This window comes from Trichoderma asperellum, chromosome 2 (genome assembly GCF_020647865.1).
Source record: "Trichoderma asperellum chromosome 2, complete sequence".
NCBI lineage: Eukaryota > Fungi > Ascomycota > Sordariomycetes > Hypocreales > Hypocreaceae > Trichoderma > Trichoderma asperellum.
Genome location: NC_089416.1, coordinates 5,519,902 through 5,534,413, shown reverse-complemented (window position 1 = coordinate 5,534,413; position 14,512 = coordinate 5,519,902). Strand labels below are relative to the sequence as shown.

Sequence of the window (14,512 nt, the reverse complement as noted above, 5' to 3'; positions counted from 1 at the left end):
GGCACGGGAGCCTTGTTGAACACCAGTTACACGCTATCCGACTTGAGCGTATAAGATGCCCACGATCTGGCCTTCCAACTGCCGTATTTGTCAAGACACCTATCGTTGACAGATTTCTATTCGGCTATCGCCAAACAAAGAGCGTGAGCACTAAGCTTCCAATACCCTAAATTTAAGATTACTCTTGGCCTTGTATAGCCCTCTCGTGTCTTGCTCTAAAGGGGGATTATTCAGTTGACCTTTAACGGCCATGTCCGAGTACTATGCTTCTGGGTCGACGTCAGGATACACGGCGCCCAGAAACCTTAAAAGGTGCAGGAGTATGAAGAGCGATGAAGAAATCAATGCCCAAGGCCCGCTTGAGGTGACTGGCTCGATAGAGTCAGGACGCGGAGTCAACCTCCAGGGAAACATCTCCGTCCGAGGAAATATCGATGCCTATGGCAATATCACTTCTAGGGGGGAGATAAGTTGCCAGTAAGTTGCCATGCTGATCAAAGGGGCAAGAGAGACGGGGCGTGTGGATCGAAAGAGAAATAGTATAATCAATAAAGCTGACTCTGGTGTCCAAAAAAGGGGACAAATCAAGGCATACGGCAATATCTTGGTAAACGGTTACCTAGCCTGCGGGTGAGTAGCCACCTGAGTATGCACGCGCAGACATTATCCAGTCGCTAACAGAAATTCAACACAGTGACAAGATCATCGGATATGGAAAGCTGAGGGTCGAGGGCACCCTGGAGGGGGTAGAGCTCGAGATTTGGGGGAACTTGATCATCATTGGCTTCCTGTAAGATTGATTCCCAAGCGCCAAGAATGAGCCACAAGCTGACTTGACAACCACAGAAAATGCAGACGTCTGGTTCTGTACGGCTCATTGACTCTCATTGGGCCAGATTCCGCCTATCTCGCAGAAGAATCTGAAGAAATTGCGGGGGCCAAGCTGATGCGGGACTCGGAAGCAGATTGGGATTGGTGAATGAACGGAAATAAGTAATATCCTGGTGGATGCGTCTATTTCGCATCCAGTATATGAGGTACCTTTGTCTGTCTCCAGCTCTGAAATGAGAGAGCCTCCGAACCCACTTGGGAAGAAGGCCAAATAAAAGGTAATACTATAGATGGGTGGTTGGCATGGTTGTTATTGTATTTTGTGGAATATGATTTTTGGAGTCCAGTTGCTAGGCATAGCTTTTTCGAGAAGAGCATCTCTCTAATATGCAGAACATCTTAAAAAAAAAAGCTCAATAAAATAGGGTGATCGCACAAACTAGGATCTTATTGAGATTGCCGCGTCAGCAGCAAAATTACCGACCCGCGCGTATGCAAGGTCACTGCAGATGATGACCGCGGCATGTCCCGAGTAGGCATGTCGAGCTGCTGGAAAGGCCGTTGAGGCCGTAGATCAACAGTGGCGTAGCCAACGCGCTGTTGATTGCAATGCGGCATGCCAGTGCTATTGAGAGGGCTTTGCATTTAACAAGCACGTTTTCTTTGAAGCCAGAAGCTGTCGCAGAAGCAGCTGCGGGATGGCTCTGGTGCAGCGGGAAGAGCCGATGACTCATCCTGCTCAGCGATAGGCTCTGGCTGGTTACATAATACAGAGCAGTACCTCGCGGCGCACGGGCTGTTTTCTCCCTGAGCACGGAGCCTCCAGTCTCCAGATTGGAGCCAAGGCGAAGCTAGCCATCGCAACGCGGTTTTAGCAAGTCGTGACACGCCTCGGCCAAAAAAGGCGCCTCCCAATGGACGCCCTTGAGTGCGAATATCATCAGCTTGACAACTTTGACCTGCCCCAGCGCCAGCTGGGAATCTGCGGCGCGCGACACCGGTGCTGAGCCGCGCTGCCAAACATGGCAACTCCAGCTGAACCCGCTGCCCCCCAAGCCGACATCGACAACGAGGATGTTGTCTCTCCAAAGACCAAGACTGCGACCTTTGAACTTGCTGAAGGCCCTTCCATGGGGCCGGTGAGCAGTGTTCTCACGGCTCGCGCAGACCCCGATGCGCAGACGACCGTTACCGACTTCCTCGACTTCACGGAATACCTTCCTGCCGACATGGTTCGCTCCCTGACGTTGATCGGCAAATTGGATGAGAGATATGCAGATGCATCGCACAAGGTCGACGACCTGACGACATTATGGGGGCAGCTCCCCGGCGTGCCGACACATGAGCGCCCATCTCCGGTGCAGCTGCGTGCTGATATTTCGGAACATTTAAACCAAGCCCTGGATTCGAGGATCTTTGCCCACGCAGAGGCAATGAGGATGGCAGAAAATGTGAACCGTCATTACAACAAGGCGACGGCGCTCCTATCTAAGCTTAAGACGATGATGGAAAACTATCCCACGGAAGAGCAGACCCCTGCCGAGCCGAGATCTCCTCAAATGACTAGAGCGAAGCTGACAGTCAGAGCTACGGGGGAAGATGGACAGAAAGTGCGACGGTCTCGAGTGCCCCGAATTACAGTTCCTGGAGAGGTTCTGGCGCCGTACGAAATTGAATACGATACCTTTAGCGATGATAGCGATATAAGCTCTGATGAGGAGTCCGAAGCGCCGGTAATGAACCGCAGAATTCAAGCTCCGACGCCTCGGATCAAGCTGGTTAGCAACAAGAGCCAAAAGTCTTCAGGCCGTTCTTCACGCGGACAATATGCTACGCCTGCTTTGAGTGCTGCGGCAGCTGCGAATGCCGCTGCGCTGCTTAATCCTCCACCAGAGAATGCCGTTATCGGCAGCCCTGATGCGCCATGGCTTCAGTTGACGCAGTACGAGTTGGCCAAGCTAAGGAAACGGATGAAGAAGAACGCTACGTGGACTCCCAGCGAGACAATGATTGCACGGGAACTAAAAGCTCTCGGCCGTGGACCGGATGCCTATAGGGAGGCGAAGAAGAAGGCAGAGGAAGAAGGTGCAGTGTTTGAAGCGACGGTACCAACGCCAATTATTGATAACGAGTCTGGGACTCGACAAATGCCTGCCGGTGCAATAAGCGTCGACTCGTTAGCAGCCTCAGAGGTGCCCACCAGCAACAGAGGAATGAAACTCAATGAGGCGAAAAAGCTCAAGAGGGAGCAGCTGGCGAAGCTTGCGGCGGAAGAGGCAGAAGAGTCTGCCAGAAAGATGCAACAGGCAGCAAAGCTGTTCCTGGGCGGCAGTTCGACTTCCAGCATGACACCCGAGACTGCTAAGAGCCCGGGGTCACAGCCAAAACCGCGAAACAATTCCAGATCTAAGCGCAAGAGAGAGGCTGAAGGGGAGACCAACGGCGATACGGCGGCGGCGGCAGGAACACCGACAGGACCATCATCAGTGGCGATAGAAGGCGGTGAAGCACCATCGTCATCGCGGCCACCGGCAAAGCGCACCAAGACTGAGACACCGGTCCCACCACCGCTGCCAGGCATGGTACCTCAGAGCAGCTCGGCCTCCTCCGACAACTCTGCGCCCCCAGCTACAGCGACATCTGGTGTAGCTGTTCCCCAGTCGGAGACTCCCGTCCCCATACCAATTCCTCCACAATCTTCCGTCACGACTCGGTCAGCAACGTCTCCAGCAGAAGGCTCTAATCTAGCCAATGGCACAGGAACGGTTACCGTCACCACTCCTGCGCCTGTTAAGGCTCCGTTTGAAACCCCTGTGCCCCTCCCCAAGACGGAGCAGCAAAGGATGTCTACCACACCGATTCCCCCGCCAGCGATTAGAGAGCTGCCCGGGCGAGAGGCGAGTAAACGTGAGACGCGGGGAGAGGCTGCGAAGCGATCACAGCAGCTATCGGCGTCCACGTCGCCTCAGCAGCCGCAAGACCAATCGGTAGCGCCTGAAATCTCCACCAAGCAATCTTCGTCACGCGGTGGCACGCCCAGATTAACGCCTGCCCCAGAGTCGCTCCCTCGCCGGCCCGGCTCCCGAGGGAAGGCGGCCAGCCAAGAACCGCAGCCGTCGTTGGCCGTTGATAGATCTCGGCGTGCCAGCACGGCTCGCAACACACCAGTTCCTGAGCTTAAGCAGCCGAGCAAACGCACTAAGCGCCCAGCCCCTGGTGTTGTGAGTACGACTAGCAGCGGTGGTAACAGCGCCGTTGGCAAGCGGAAAGCGGCGCCGAAGAAGAAGGCTCGTGCGACCAAAAAAGACAAAGGTCAAGTAACGGAGGAGATGGAAGATGTGGACGATGAGGGAAACCCCATTGACCCCAACGAACCGCGGTACTGCTTGTGTAACAGAGTGAGTTTTGGTACCATGATTCAGTGTGATAACGTCGATGTAAGTCTATACTCTATGACCTTCTCTCTCTCTTACTAGCGGCGATCATCTCCGCGGAGGTACCTGCCAGAGAAACAGATCCGCTGACAAAGCAGTAGAATTGTAAACAGGAATGGTTCCATCTTGAATGCGTAGGCCTTTCAGAAATCCCTGCGAGAACGACTAAGTGGTATTGCCCGGATTGTCGTAAACTTCTCAATATTGGAGAGAAGGGAGAAATTAATGCCCGGGGGGTGAAGAAATAAACTTTTTTGTTTTGTTCTATTTTCTTTTCAACCGGTTTATACGTACTCGTCATGATTTGAAGCATGGTGTTATGAGGACTTTGGGATACGGCATACTTGGGACGGAATACAAGGGAGGGCGGAGCGCTGGCGGCTGAGTATCATTTTCAAGCAGCCATCAGAACATAATAAGAGGGGATCTTCTTTCCCCCGTTGTCTTTTTTCTTTTTGAAACAATGCATTCTGTGATGATTGATGTTCGTATATGACGAGTGACTGCCCGTATTACTCTAGCGCTGCTTGAATGGGGAAAGAGAACTGTGCAACCGGAAATCCGTCGGAACCGTAGCCGACATTATGGAACTTGCCGCCAGAATGCGGACTTCTTCGGCTGGAAGAGGACCACAAGCGGGTAAGGGACCGCAAAATGAGAATATACACGTTCCTTCTAAAACGTATTCAGCATAGCGAAGATGCTATCGCCGCCGGTGATGCTGTATGCGCATTATTGCTCAAATATCGCCGACGGAATGAACCGGTTGGTGGGGTTCAGAGGTGCTACATCCGTATTGCTGACATAGCCGCCCTGATTACCAAGACTTCAGCTGGGCCAACGAGAAGAAGCCATTCCGAGATATATAGAGCTCCAGTGTTAATGGCATTCTGAGCTTTATCAAGTTCACGCTCCATCAATACACTGCATCAATTTTGCACCCACCAACAAATTGTTAGGAGAAAGAGAACAAGAGATGTCTGGCTCAGTCAGTGCGCAATACGTCCCACTGTACCCGGTGCACGGTGGCCTTCCCGATCCCGAGATTCGGACATTCATCACCAACTTCTACAGGATATCCGACAAGCAGGAGTTGAATGAGCTGTGGGTCGACCAGTTCACCAAAGATGCACATATAGCTGTTGGGCCTGCGAAGGCGACTGGGCGAGAGGGTCAGTTTTTTTTTTCCCGCTTCTCATTTTCGCTTTTCTTTTCTTTTCTCATAGACCATTGAGACGTATCGAAACATACAAATGGCGGTAGATTCGCCAACAATTTCAGTCCAATTACTGACGGGAACAAACAGATATCCGCACAATGCGTGAGGGAATGTGGTCAGCGGTACAAGAGAGAAGCCACACAGTCCGAAAGGTCTTCCCGGGGCAGTTTATTGAATCGGCGGACAGCAAGCGGGAATGCGAGCTGATGCTTCTCGGCGAAGTATCGTACAAGACCAAAGACGGCGTCTCAAGCACTGTTGCATGGGCGGGCCACGGGACTGTGAGAAAGGTGCAAAATGAGGATGGCAACGAAGAGTGGAAATTTGCTGCGTATTCTGTGTATATGATGAAATAGCGGCCTGCATGAAATCCATGAAGTTGTAGTGATACTGTGTCTCTTCGTATATGTGAGGCAATACAGTATCTAGCTGCTGCTAGTACTACCCGCCTACTTCCGTTTTACTTAGTGTATAAGTCGTGTGACATTAATTGCCCAATTATGCGTCGATCCACGGCTTCCAAGAGGGCTTTATTCATGTCGCGAAGGGGTGTTTCAAGTGAGAAAAAGCCATAAGCGCGTTACAGACAAGTTCATCCCGCGTTATTCCCCGAGCTGCATATGTTTACTTTACGTGCTGACGTTTGTCAGCCGTTTTTATCTGCAAAAAGCCACTTACAGCGGGCAAGCCTCTCCGATAAGAAGTGCCCCCATGGATTGTGGTTATCGGGATGCTTCCTAGACAGCGGGCTTATCAGAGACGAAGGGCGATACGATAATGGGGGAGCTCGATACGGAGTGTCCCGCAGTCTAGTGTGAATCTCTCCATCTTGGAAAGCGATGATGGAACATGACGATATGAGACGAAGAGGGGCAAATGCCGCTCTAGACGCCCTCTTTTTGCCGTGTTCCTGCGTGTTTGCTGTCCATAACCTGTCTAGAGCTTCCCCAGACACACACGCACACACCCCCAGTGGCGATCCCGCGGCAGCGTCACCGTCCCTTGCATTACGCTCTCGGTACAGTACGAGATGTCGTTTGTGCTAGCACTCTGTGCTGTTCTGGATACACGCGGCAAAGACGAGAAGAAGGGAAATAAACAGAAGGGGCTAAGTAGATGGCTTCGAGCTGTTTGTTTTGCCACGGGGGAAGTCTGTCCATGGCGTAGGAGGCACCTATCACCTGACACCATGTCACGGAGCGTTTTAATTTCCTTAGTAGTTCACTATCCAGGTAATAGTGCCAATACACTATAGGTACTAGGTGGTAACGACTTCATCTTAGTCCCTTTGATGGCGAGGAGTAGGTAATAAAAATAGCCATGTTCTTCTCTGCGCTTCTATCGATGCCCATTCCAGGGCCATGGATGGACGTATCGCATCTACCATGTACCAAGTGGTACAAGGCTTCTGAGAGAAGGGGGTGTGAGAAAGTGTGGCGCAACAGGGCCAGTCTATTGCATGCTGATACGCAGCCTGCTCCTTGCGGCTGTGAACGGCGAGGACAAAGGAGAGGCTTATCGGCTTGCAGCAACGCCTTGTATGTATGTAGCTTGTGTCTCGTGCCTGTCAGGAGGTACCTGCACGCATTCCGTATGCCAAAAGCACTCATTATCCCCCATCTGATAATGCGAAATCTCACGGCGGCACAGATAAGGAAGAGGAGCAGAAAGGAGAGCCGCCATTTCTTAGTCATTTGCCGGGGTAGAAGCTCATCCCTTTTCGGCGGGGACGTCATTTTGGCACGGCGGATGATGGGGGATGACGCGCCGGAGCCGGTCACTGGCCTGGACCAGTCTGGTCTGGTGAGGTGGCTGAGGCATGCCTAGAGCGCTGTCGTCGATGCTCTAGTGGTTGACAGGTGCCTTACGTAGTTGGTATTGACCCTTCAATTCTTGAGATCTGCCACTGCAGCTTATACCGCGCTTATTAGTAGGTACCTAGCGGTACTTACGTAATTGGGTACACCAGCACATCATCCCTCTGCTCGGGACAGACGGAATAGCCAATAGGCGCATTCACGGGGCCTTGCTATGCGATCACATCAATCACAGAAAAAACAAAACGCCAAACTGCGACGCTGCTTTGCCGATTCACGCTGCAGATGGCGCGGCGCCTCTTGGTTTCCGTTGGGAAAGCGGCTGGCATCTCATTCTAAATGCGCCGCCAGAACCCGAAGCCGCAGGGCCAGTCAGCGATAGGCACTGTACCGCGTGGCAGCCAGCCAGTAACAGCGCTGTGATAGGCGGATTCCTGGAGGTACCGGCGTGTACCTCCTCGAAGTAAGGTTAGCCACAACGCAGCTTACTTGAGTGTACCTACATTAAGTGGTGTCTACTAGCAGTAATCAAAGACACGAGATGAGATGAGGCTTGTATGTACACAAGAGCCGTCTGTCCATACTGGTACCTGTACGGAGGGCTCCGCGATAGCAGATACTAGGCCGTGCCATCGTACCCAGGTACTCTTACATGCACCCAGCACCTCTACAGTACATGTGCTCTGTGTGCATGCGGCTTGGTCCATGGGCCATCCATCCATGGGATTACCAAGAGGCATGGAAGCGCTGGATCTTGACACGTTCAGTTGCTGGACGCCCCTAGAAACCCTCCGACTGCTGGCCCGCCTAGCTGAGATTAGCGTGTCGCGAGCGCTGTTGCCCCTGTGGCCGCTGACCACAGGATCAGAGAGCGAGCCACTACCGCCGCAGCTTGTGATACGTGCGGACCAATACCGGCCGGTACCGCTCTGTACAAGCCCGGAGCAACGGGGAGCGCCCACCCCCCCCTCTGCGCCCCCCCTCGCAGAATCACGCCCCCCCAACAGCTGCTCCGTACAGCGGACCTGGTTACTCCCCCCGCGTTATCAAGTCATTGACAACAGCGCCCTGGCCGTCGCCATACAAAGTAGGCGCAGGTACCTGCACGTACCGCGCCAGCTCGCAGTGCGGTATGCTGTAATTGGCGGGCAGCCTTCGGCTCATCAAAGCTGCCACCCCCAAGGTCCTCTTGAACAACAGCGGCCCTTCTCTCCATCATCCTTCTTTTACTTACATTCATCTGCACACAAACAAAACTCGAACAAATACAAGCTCAAACAGCACTTCAGTCTCTTTCTCTTTGACGAACCAGCCTTGCTCTGAATAATACCCGGTCTCTACGAAACGGATACCTATTTGCTTTGTCCTTGCTTTTCCTATATCAACGATAGACTTCGCATATTCTCACGAAAACCAAAAACGAACCTTGTGGCTGCGCCATTCCTTGCATACCGGCCATTTTCACTTATACCAGCCTTAGAAAACCAGTTGTTTCTTTTGTTGCACGAACCAGCGTATTACTGCATCTTGCATCTTCCGTATATCTCGTTTGCCAATAATCTCTTCGTACTACTACCTATTCCTGCGTAGTAGTACCTTGGACGCGAGCCCCTCGTCGCCGTCGATAGCCCCTCGTTCCTAGGCGGCCGAGCCCCTTATCTAGCGGTACCTCAAATCTCGTTTACCCGCTACAGCTTCTGCCTAGCAGCAGCAGTAGCTGTCACTAGTTGCCGCATCGATCTACTGCCTATCCGACGAGAAGCTTCTTCGCCAGCCCGCTCTGTTTCCTTGAAGGGACAGCAGTAATAACGATATCTATTTGCCCTGTCGATTTATTATATTCTTTTATTTCTTCCATTTTGCTTGAGCTGCGGTCTTTCCGGAACCTGTGTTGTTCTGCGGAAGGCAACAGCTCTTGGAGCGGGACAACTGCTCCAATCCCCTACACAGGTTGAATGCCGGGTGAGTAACAGCAGGCAGCTCTTATCTTTGTACCACTGCGGTGACGACACTGCGATAAGACTTGCATCTCTCTCCATCCCTTGAGCGAGTCGATGCAAAGCACCGCAGACAGATGGACAGACAGACATACATTAAAAGGAGCGCTTTTGATACTGACTATGTTTTTGCTGCAGCCAAGAAGGACAGGAAAAATGCAAAGCACAGCGGCGGCATTGCCGCGGCGGTGACCAAACAAACCGCCGGCAAGTTCGTGTGAGTCCTCCCGCTAAACCACTCCCATCTTCACAGCCATGGCGCCGCATCGCATCGCATGCTCACATTTGGCCGCGTGACTCACCCTGTTGCCGTGCACTCGCCGTTGCGCCTCAAGACAATGCAATATGACCGCTGACCTTTGCTCTTGTGGATAAATAGAAGACCCGTCAACGACGGCGACGAAAGTGGAAACGACTCCTCCAAGAGCATTCCTACTTCCAACGCCTCCTCCCCTCCGATCAACACGCCCGAGATAAGACCTTCGGCCGCGCCTGACAATGAAAATCCCGAGCCGTCGCCCTCACTGGATGCCTTGTCGACAACTTCGGTGTCTGCGAGCACAGCTCCAAGCATGATCCACGACTGGGCGAGAAATCGAATGGCGGCTTCTCCAAACAACCTCATCGCTCTGGCGAGCGAATCGCCTCCTACGCAGCCCTCCTCCTACGAGGATCCGAGCCACCTTCACCATGGCTGGTCAGCCCAGAGAGCCTTCATGACGCCGTCGCCGGCATCGCCTTCTCCGCCCACCAGCCACCCGAAGCGGCCTCTCAGCTACCAGATGGACCCTCATTTCGTGTCTCCGGACAGCATGCCTAGGGCTTCTTCAACTACTCTGCATCATCGGCGGAGCTCCGTCAATTCTCCAGCCATGTACCCTCATGGTCACTCCCGCATGGGCTCGCATCCTCCGCTCCCTCACCAACCTCAGGCACACTTTTACGGCGTCTCAGACCTAGACCTCACCATCAAGCCGCAGTCCGGCATGAAGCCGGGCGATCAGGGCCTCTACTTTGGCTTCGACAAGTTGCCAAGTCCTTACAGCGCGACTGGCTCTGAGAATGTCGTCTTGGCCGGATATCAAGGGGGTTTGGAAGTTTACGGTGTTAGCAAGAGGGGACTAGAGCCCATGGCCAGCCTTAAAGGCCTGCGTGGCGGAGTTCATTATGCCAAGATACTTCCATGGACTGTCGGCGGAGACAAGGACGGCATCTTTCCTTTGGTCGCACTGGTAGTCCATGGCCCCGTACTACCCCGGCGATCCCCCGCGACCCCAGACGAAGAGGAAGATGATAGCACGGCGAAGAAAACAGACGGTGCGGCGAGCCCTCGGTCCGCATATACTCACCACGACGCTTTCTCCACTCGCAATGTACAGAAGGGCCAAGCGATTGAAGCATATCAGACTACCGTCGAAGTATACTCGCTCAAGACGAATAAATTAGTCGACGTCCTTCTGCAGGCCCCGACCATTCCCATCAGCGCGGAGGTATCCATTACTAGCCCAATCTTTCAGCCTCCACTTCCCACCGGAGCATTTGCCATTAAGGCAGATGCTGGAACCGTTGCACTATGCTCTGGTACCACTGGTGAGTGCTGGATTTACACACAGCTGCTGCAAGCACAGAATGGACACAGGTTTGCTTGCACCGCCAAGCTATGGACCTGTATTCAGCAAGGGCAGCGAGGAAGCGACGTTCCCGAGGAGAGTGATAAGATGAACTCCCTTGGCGCAACTCGACGACCTAACCCTCCAACTGCCATTTTCGCTCTCAACGGCCGGAAAATTGCCTACTGCCCAGCAGCACCATCTTCGAGCATCGCCATTCGAGCTCATCTACCGGTTCCAATCTTGGGCAGAGGAGCTGGCATCACATCCGTGACGCCTCCTCACCTTCCTTCGATTACTGCCGCTGTGGATCTGCCCATTTCAGACAGTGTTGTCAACAAGGTCATGCGTGAGGCGACACAGGAGCTTATTCAGGGCGCGAAATGGGTTGGCCAGCAGGGCCTACAAGCATGGAACTCGTATTGGAATAGGGCAACCAGCCCGCAGTCCCAGCAACAGCAGCCATGGTCACCACCTCAGCAGTGGAACGGCACACGCTCCCCTCTGAACGACGGTGCTGCATTTCCTCCAACGCATGGAACGTCTGGGCAGGCGGCGGCAACCAAAGATTCGGGATTCGTCTCCATCTTGGATGTTGATTCTCTGGCGTTGTCTCCGTCTATCCACCCCTCCGCCACTTTCTCAACACCCCTAGGATGCAGTTTCCTGTCATTCTCGCCCTCTTCCCTGTCGCTGTTCACAGCAAGCAGCAAGGGAGACGTGCAGACTGTATGGGACCTGTTTCGTGTTCAACATACGCACTCCTCGCCTCTGCAGGCGTCGATGGCTACTCATGATAGCACTGGCCCTCAAGTTCGGCAAATCGCCCAATTCTCACGCATGACTGTCGCGCGGATTATCGACGTCGTGTGGATGGAGCCTCAAGGGGAGCGATTAGCCATGGTAACAGAGAGAGGAACGGTTCATCTTCTGGATATGCCCTTTAGCGCTTTCATGTGGCCACCACCACGTCGACGCAAAGTGACCTCGAAGCCTGCCGCCGAGCCATCTGAGCCATCGAGCTCGGCCGTTTCTATCGCGTCCGGTGCCTTTGGCGCTGCATACCAAGTAGCAATGCCCTTCGTCACGCGTTCACGCCAAGGGAGCGGCAACAGTGCATCTACTGCTGGTAGCATTCTGAAGGACTCAGCGGCTCAGGGAGGGCGGGCGATTGCTGCGAGCATCACTAGCTCGATTGGAAAGACGGGGTCTGCCATCAGCCAGCTACGACACACTGGAGAGAATCGGCTCTCTCTGCCTCCAAGCTCATCTCTGCCTTCATCGTCATGCGTGGTTTGGATCAGAAGCCGCCGGAGCGCAACGCTGTTCAACCTAGGCGGAGGTCTTGTACGAACATATCCTTATAAGGCTCGACGACAATCTGGTGGCAAGCGGGTTTCGCGTGTGAATCGATATACAGATTATCAGGTCCCACTTCTGCCAGACGATAACGTTGCTCCAGCTGTCCGCCAGATCCTAGACTCAGGTGCTCAAGAAGAGTATCTCGACCTGTCAGACACGGAAATGGATGTCGGAACGACATTGACACTGAAGGGTCGCCCACATGTGGTTTCAAACAACACACTTCATACCATGGCCGAGACCATTCCCCAAGCAGAAATTGAGTGTAGCGCACCCTATCAGCCTTTCCACACCGACAGGCGCGTTATTCTTTGCGAATACACCCCTGCATATGGAAGCCAGCTGGATGGAGTCTCGGAAGTTCTGTCAAACTCTTCCTTGGAGGCCAAGGCGCCTTCTTCGAAGAAGTCGAAGAATGGGCAGCACCTCGCTGTAAATGCGCCAAGCGGCGGCGGCGCCGATGCATCTGCTTGGGCATTTGGGCAGGACATCTCTGTCGTCAAGCTGGATCTTGGCCTTCCTTCTGCCTTTGAGGACGAATACGACGACCCAGAGGACCACCGACCACTCCCTCCGTCGGTCATGGAGCGTGTTATGGAGTTTGGCGACTCGGAGCAAATCGTTGTCACTACACGGAGACGACGCGGAGCTCACCAAGGGGATCCCGATGGCGATGGATTCTTTGAGGACGACTGCGAAGTTCTCGATTTTGCCGACCAGAGAGTCTAACTGGCTACAAGTAGTGGTGTCGCAATTTCGAACAACCGATCTTTAACTCTTCTCAGGATTTTGGGACTCGAGAGGGCTTCTTTCTTACTTTTTTCTTGGGTATAAACTAGGTTTTTACTAATTTGACAAACTTCTGACACTCGGTTCATTGTTTTGCTTGACTTTTCTTCTACTCTCCTCTCCTTGAGCAAAGTTGAACAATACTGTTGGAGGATTGGTTTTATGAATGGCTTATTTATACTCTTCGAGTCCCTCACTACCGCTGCTCGGTGTTTGTTTTTTTATCTAGACTGGATGCGTTGCCTATATGGCTCCATAGTTGCCTTTTTGTTCTATAGGTAGCGTCTCTACTGTTTAGCAGCTTTCTGTAGCGCCTCATTATTGAATAGACACCAATCGAGATACCCAACTCGACGTCTCTCCGTATTGTTCTTTTCTCTTTTTTCATTAACTGTGACAGACCACTATTACTTGTTCATTGCTATGACCAACTCTAACAATCCCCCCAGATTATCTCAGGCATAGATGACAGGTCATTCATTTCTCGCACATAGATAGGTACATATACATATAAGGTTATTATGACTTTCCCTGCCCCTTTTTCCTTTAAGCCTTCTTCTTAGCGGCAGCCTTGGCCTTGGCAGCTTTCTTCTGGTTGCTTCGGATCATAACCATGCCGACGAAGGAGCCGACAACGGCCGATCCGAGGAGGAGGAGGATGACGGGGATGCGGATGGCCCAGACGCGAGGGAGGAAGAGGTTCTGAAGGGGGTGGTCGATGTCAACGAAGGGCTGTTGAGAATGACAAGTTAGCATGGATTCGTCGTATAATTGCGCGCGGATTGGCAGTCGATCGGTTTCGTTTTTTGGTTCCGTGCCCAGATGGATTGGAAGAGAGCGTTTTTCTTACCATGAGGAGGGTCCAGATGGTGTAGTAGAGGAAGATGACGGAGGCGGCCACCAGCATGGCGAAACCGACGAGCTTGTCGAGCTTGTAGAGAAGTTAGCCTTTTGTTTCTTCTTTTGGCTTCATGCCGTGACGGATTGTTTAAGATGGGAGTGGTGGCGTCACCCAGAGAAACAACAACAAAGAAATAGGAGGAAGCAGGACCGACATACCATTGTTAGGAAAGCTTGGTGTAATAAACCGGAAAAAAGGGCAGATTAAAAAGGGTGGAGAGAGAGAGAGAGAGAGAGAGAGAGAGAGAGAGAGAGAGAGAGAAAGGGCTTCAGCTACAACCTTCCTCTGAGGAGACAGAATTGAGGAAGGGGAGGGAAGTGGCTGGAAAAGCGTGTTTCTTGTTTTTAAAGGAGCGCGGGGTTGGTGAGTCTTGACCAAGTGGTGGTGTTGAGAAAAGGCGACGTGGGAGAAGAAGAAGCTTCGTCGCTGATGCGGGAGCTTTGAGAGAGGCGCGCGCGGCGGCGGCAATAGTATCCACGCTGGCATGAAACAGGGATTTCTTTAGGTCGCGCCAGGGATGGGCTTCGGAAGGTTTTTAGGGGCTGGTGTGTG

The 14,512-nt window shown here is 52.9% G+C and overlaps 4 protein-coding genes across 4 annotated transcripts; 3 read left to right on the top strand and 1 right to left on the bottom strand.

The window, feature by feature from the left end:
- Positions 1 to 1,658: 1,658 nt before the first annotated feature.
- On the top strand, positions 1,659 to 4,773 carry TrAFT101_012014 (uncharacterized protein). Its single transcript, XM_024898956.2, has 2 exons — positions 1,659 to 4,268; positions 4,367 to 4,773. The coding sequence occupies exons 1-2, from the start codon at positions 1,854 to 1,856 to the stop codon at positions 4,511 to 4,513; spliced, it is 2,562 nt and encodes an 853-aa protein (XP_024766096.2). The 5' UTR covers positions 1,659 to 1,853; the 3' UTR covers positions 4,514 to 4,773.
- A 340-nt stretch (positions 4,774 to 5,113) lies between these two features.
- TrAFT101_004127 (uncharacterized protein) lies at positions 5,114 to 5,931 on the top strand. The gene is made up of 2 exons (XM_024907258.2): positions 5,114 to 5,437; positions 5,572 to 5,931. The coding sequence occupies exons 1-2, from the start codon at positions 5,242 to 5,244 to the stop codon at positions 5,838 to 5,840; spliced, it is 465 nt and encodes a 154-aa protein (XP_024766097.1). The 5' UTR covers positions 5,114 to 5,241; the 3' UTR covers positions 5,841 to 5,931.
- A 2,560-nt stretch (positions 5,932 to 8,491) lies between these two features.
- Positions 8,492 to 13,414, top strand: TrAFT101_004126 (uncharacterized protein). The gene is made up of 3 exons (XM_024903009.2): positions 8,492 to 9,263; positions 9,437 to 9,515; positions 9,678 to 13,414. Exons 1-3 carry the CDS (start codon positions 9,257 to 9,259, stop codon positions 12,997 to 12,999), a joined length of 3,408 nt encoding a protein of 1,135 aa, XP_024766099.2. The 5' UTR covers positions 8,492 to 9,256; the 3' UTR covers positions 13,000 to 13,414.
- TrAFT101_004125 (uncharacterized protein) lies at positions 13,252 to 14,466 on the bottom strand. Its single transcript, XM_066127077.1, has 3 exons — positions 14,119 to 14,466; positions 13,910 to 13,990; positions 13,252 to 13,791 (listed from the first exon to the last, which is right to left on the bottom strand). The coding sequence occupies exons 1-3, from the start codon at positions 14,444 to 14,446 to the stop codon at positions 13,781 to 13,783; spliced, it is 420 nt and encodes a 139-aa protein (XP_065983185.1). The 5' UTR covers positions 14,447 to 14,466; the 3' UTR covers positions 13,252 to 13,780.
- Between the last annotated feature and the right edge of the window lie 46 nt (positions 14,467 to 14,512).

What these genes read in the sequence shown, in the direction of transcription:
- TrAFT101_004127 (XM_024907258.2), top strand. Translation starts at nt 5,242, where the DNA reads ATGTCTGGCTCAGTCAGTGCGCAATACGTCCCACTGTACCCGGTGCAC. An exon ending in GAAGGCGACTGGGCGAGAGG is followed by an intron (nt 5,438 to 5,571) that starts GTCAGTTTTTTT and finishes GGGAACAAACAG; the next exon opens with ATATCCGCACAATGCGTGAG.
- TrAFT101_004126 (XM_024903009.2), top strand. An exon ending in CAAACCGCCGGCAAGTTCGT is followed by an intron (nt 9,516 to 9,677) that starts GTGAGTCCTCCC and finishes GTGGATAAATAG; the next exon opens with AAGACCCGTCAACGACGGCG.
- TrAFT101_012014 (XM_024898956.2), top strand. Translation starts at nt 1,854, where the DNA reads ATGGCAACTCCAGCTGAACCCGCTGCCCCCCAAGCCGACATCGACAAC. An exon ending in TTCAGTGTGATAACGTCGAT is followed by an intron (nt 4,269 to 4,366) that starts GTAAGTCTATAC and finishes ACAAAGCAGTAG; the next exon opens with AATTGTAAACAGGAATGGTT.
- TrAFT101_004125 (XM_066127077.1), bottom strand. Translation starts at nt 14,446, where the DNA reads ATGCCAGCGTGGATACTATTGCCGCCGCCGCGCGCGCCTCTCTCAAAG. An exon ending in ACCAAGCTTTCCTAACAATG is followed by an intron (nt 13,991 to 14,118) that starts GTATGTCGGTCC and finishes CTTCTCTACAAG; the next exon opens with CTCGACAAGCTCGTCGGTTT.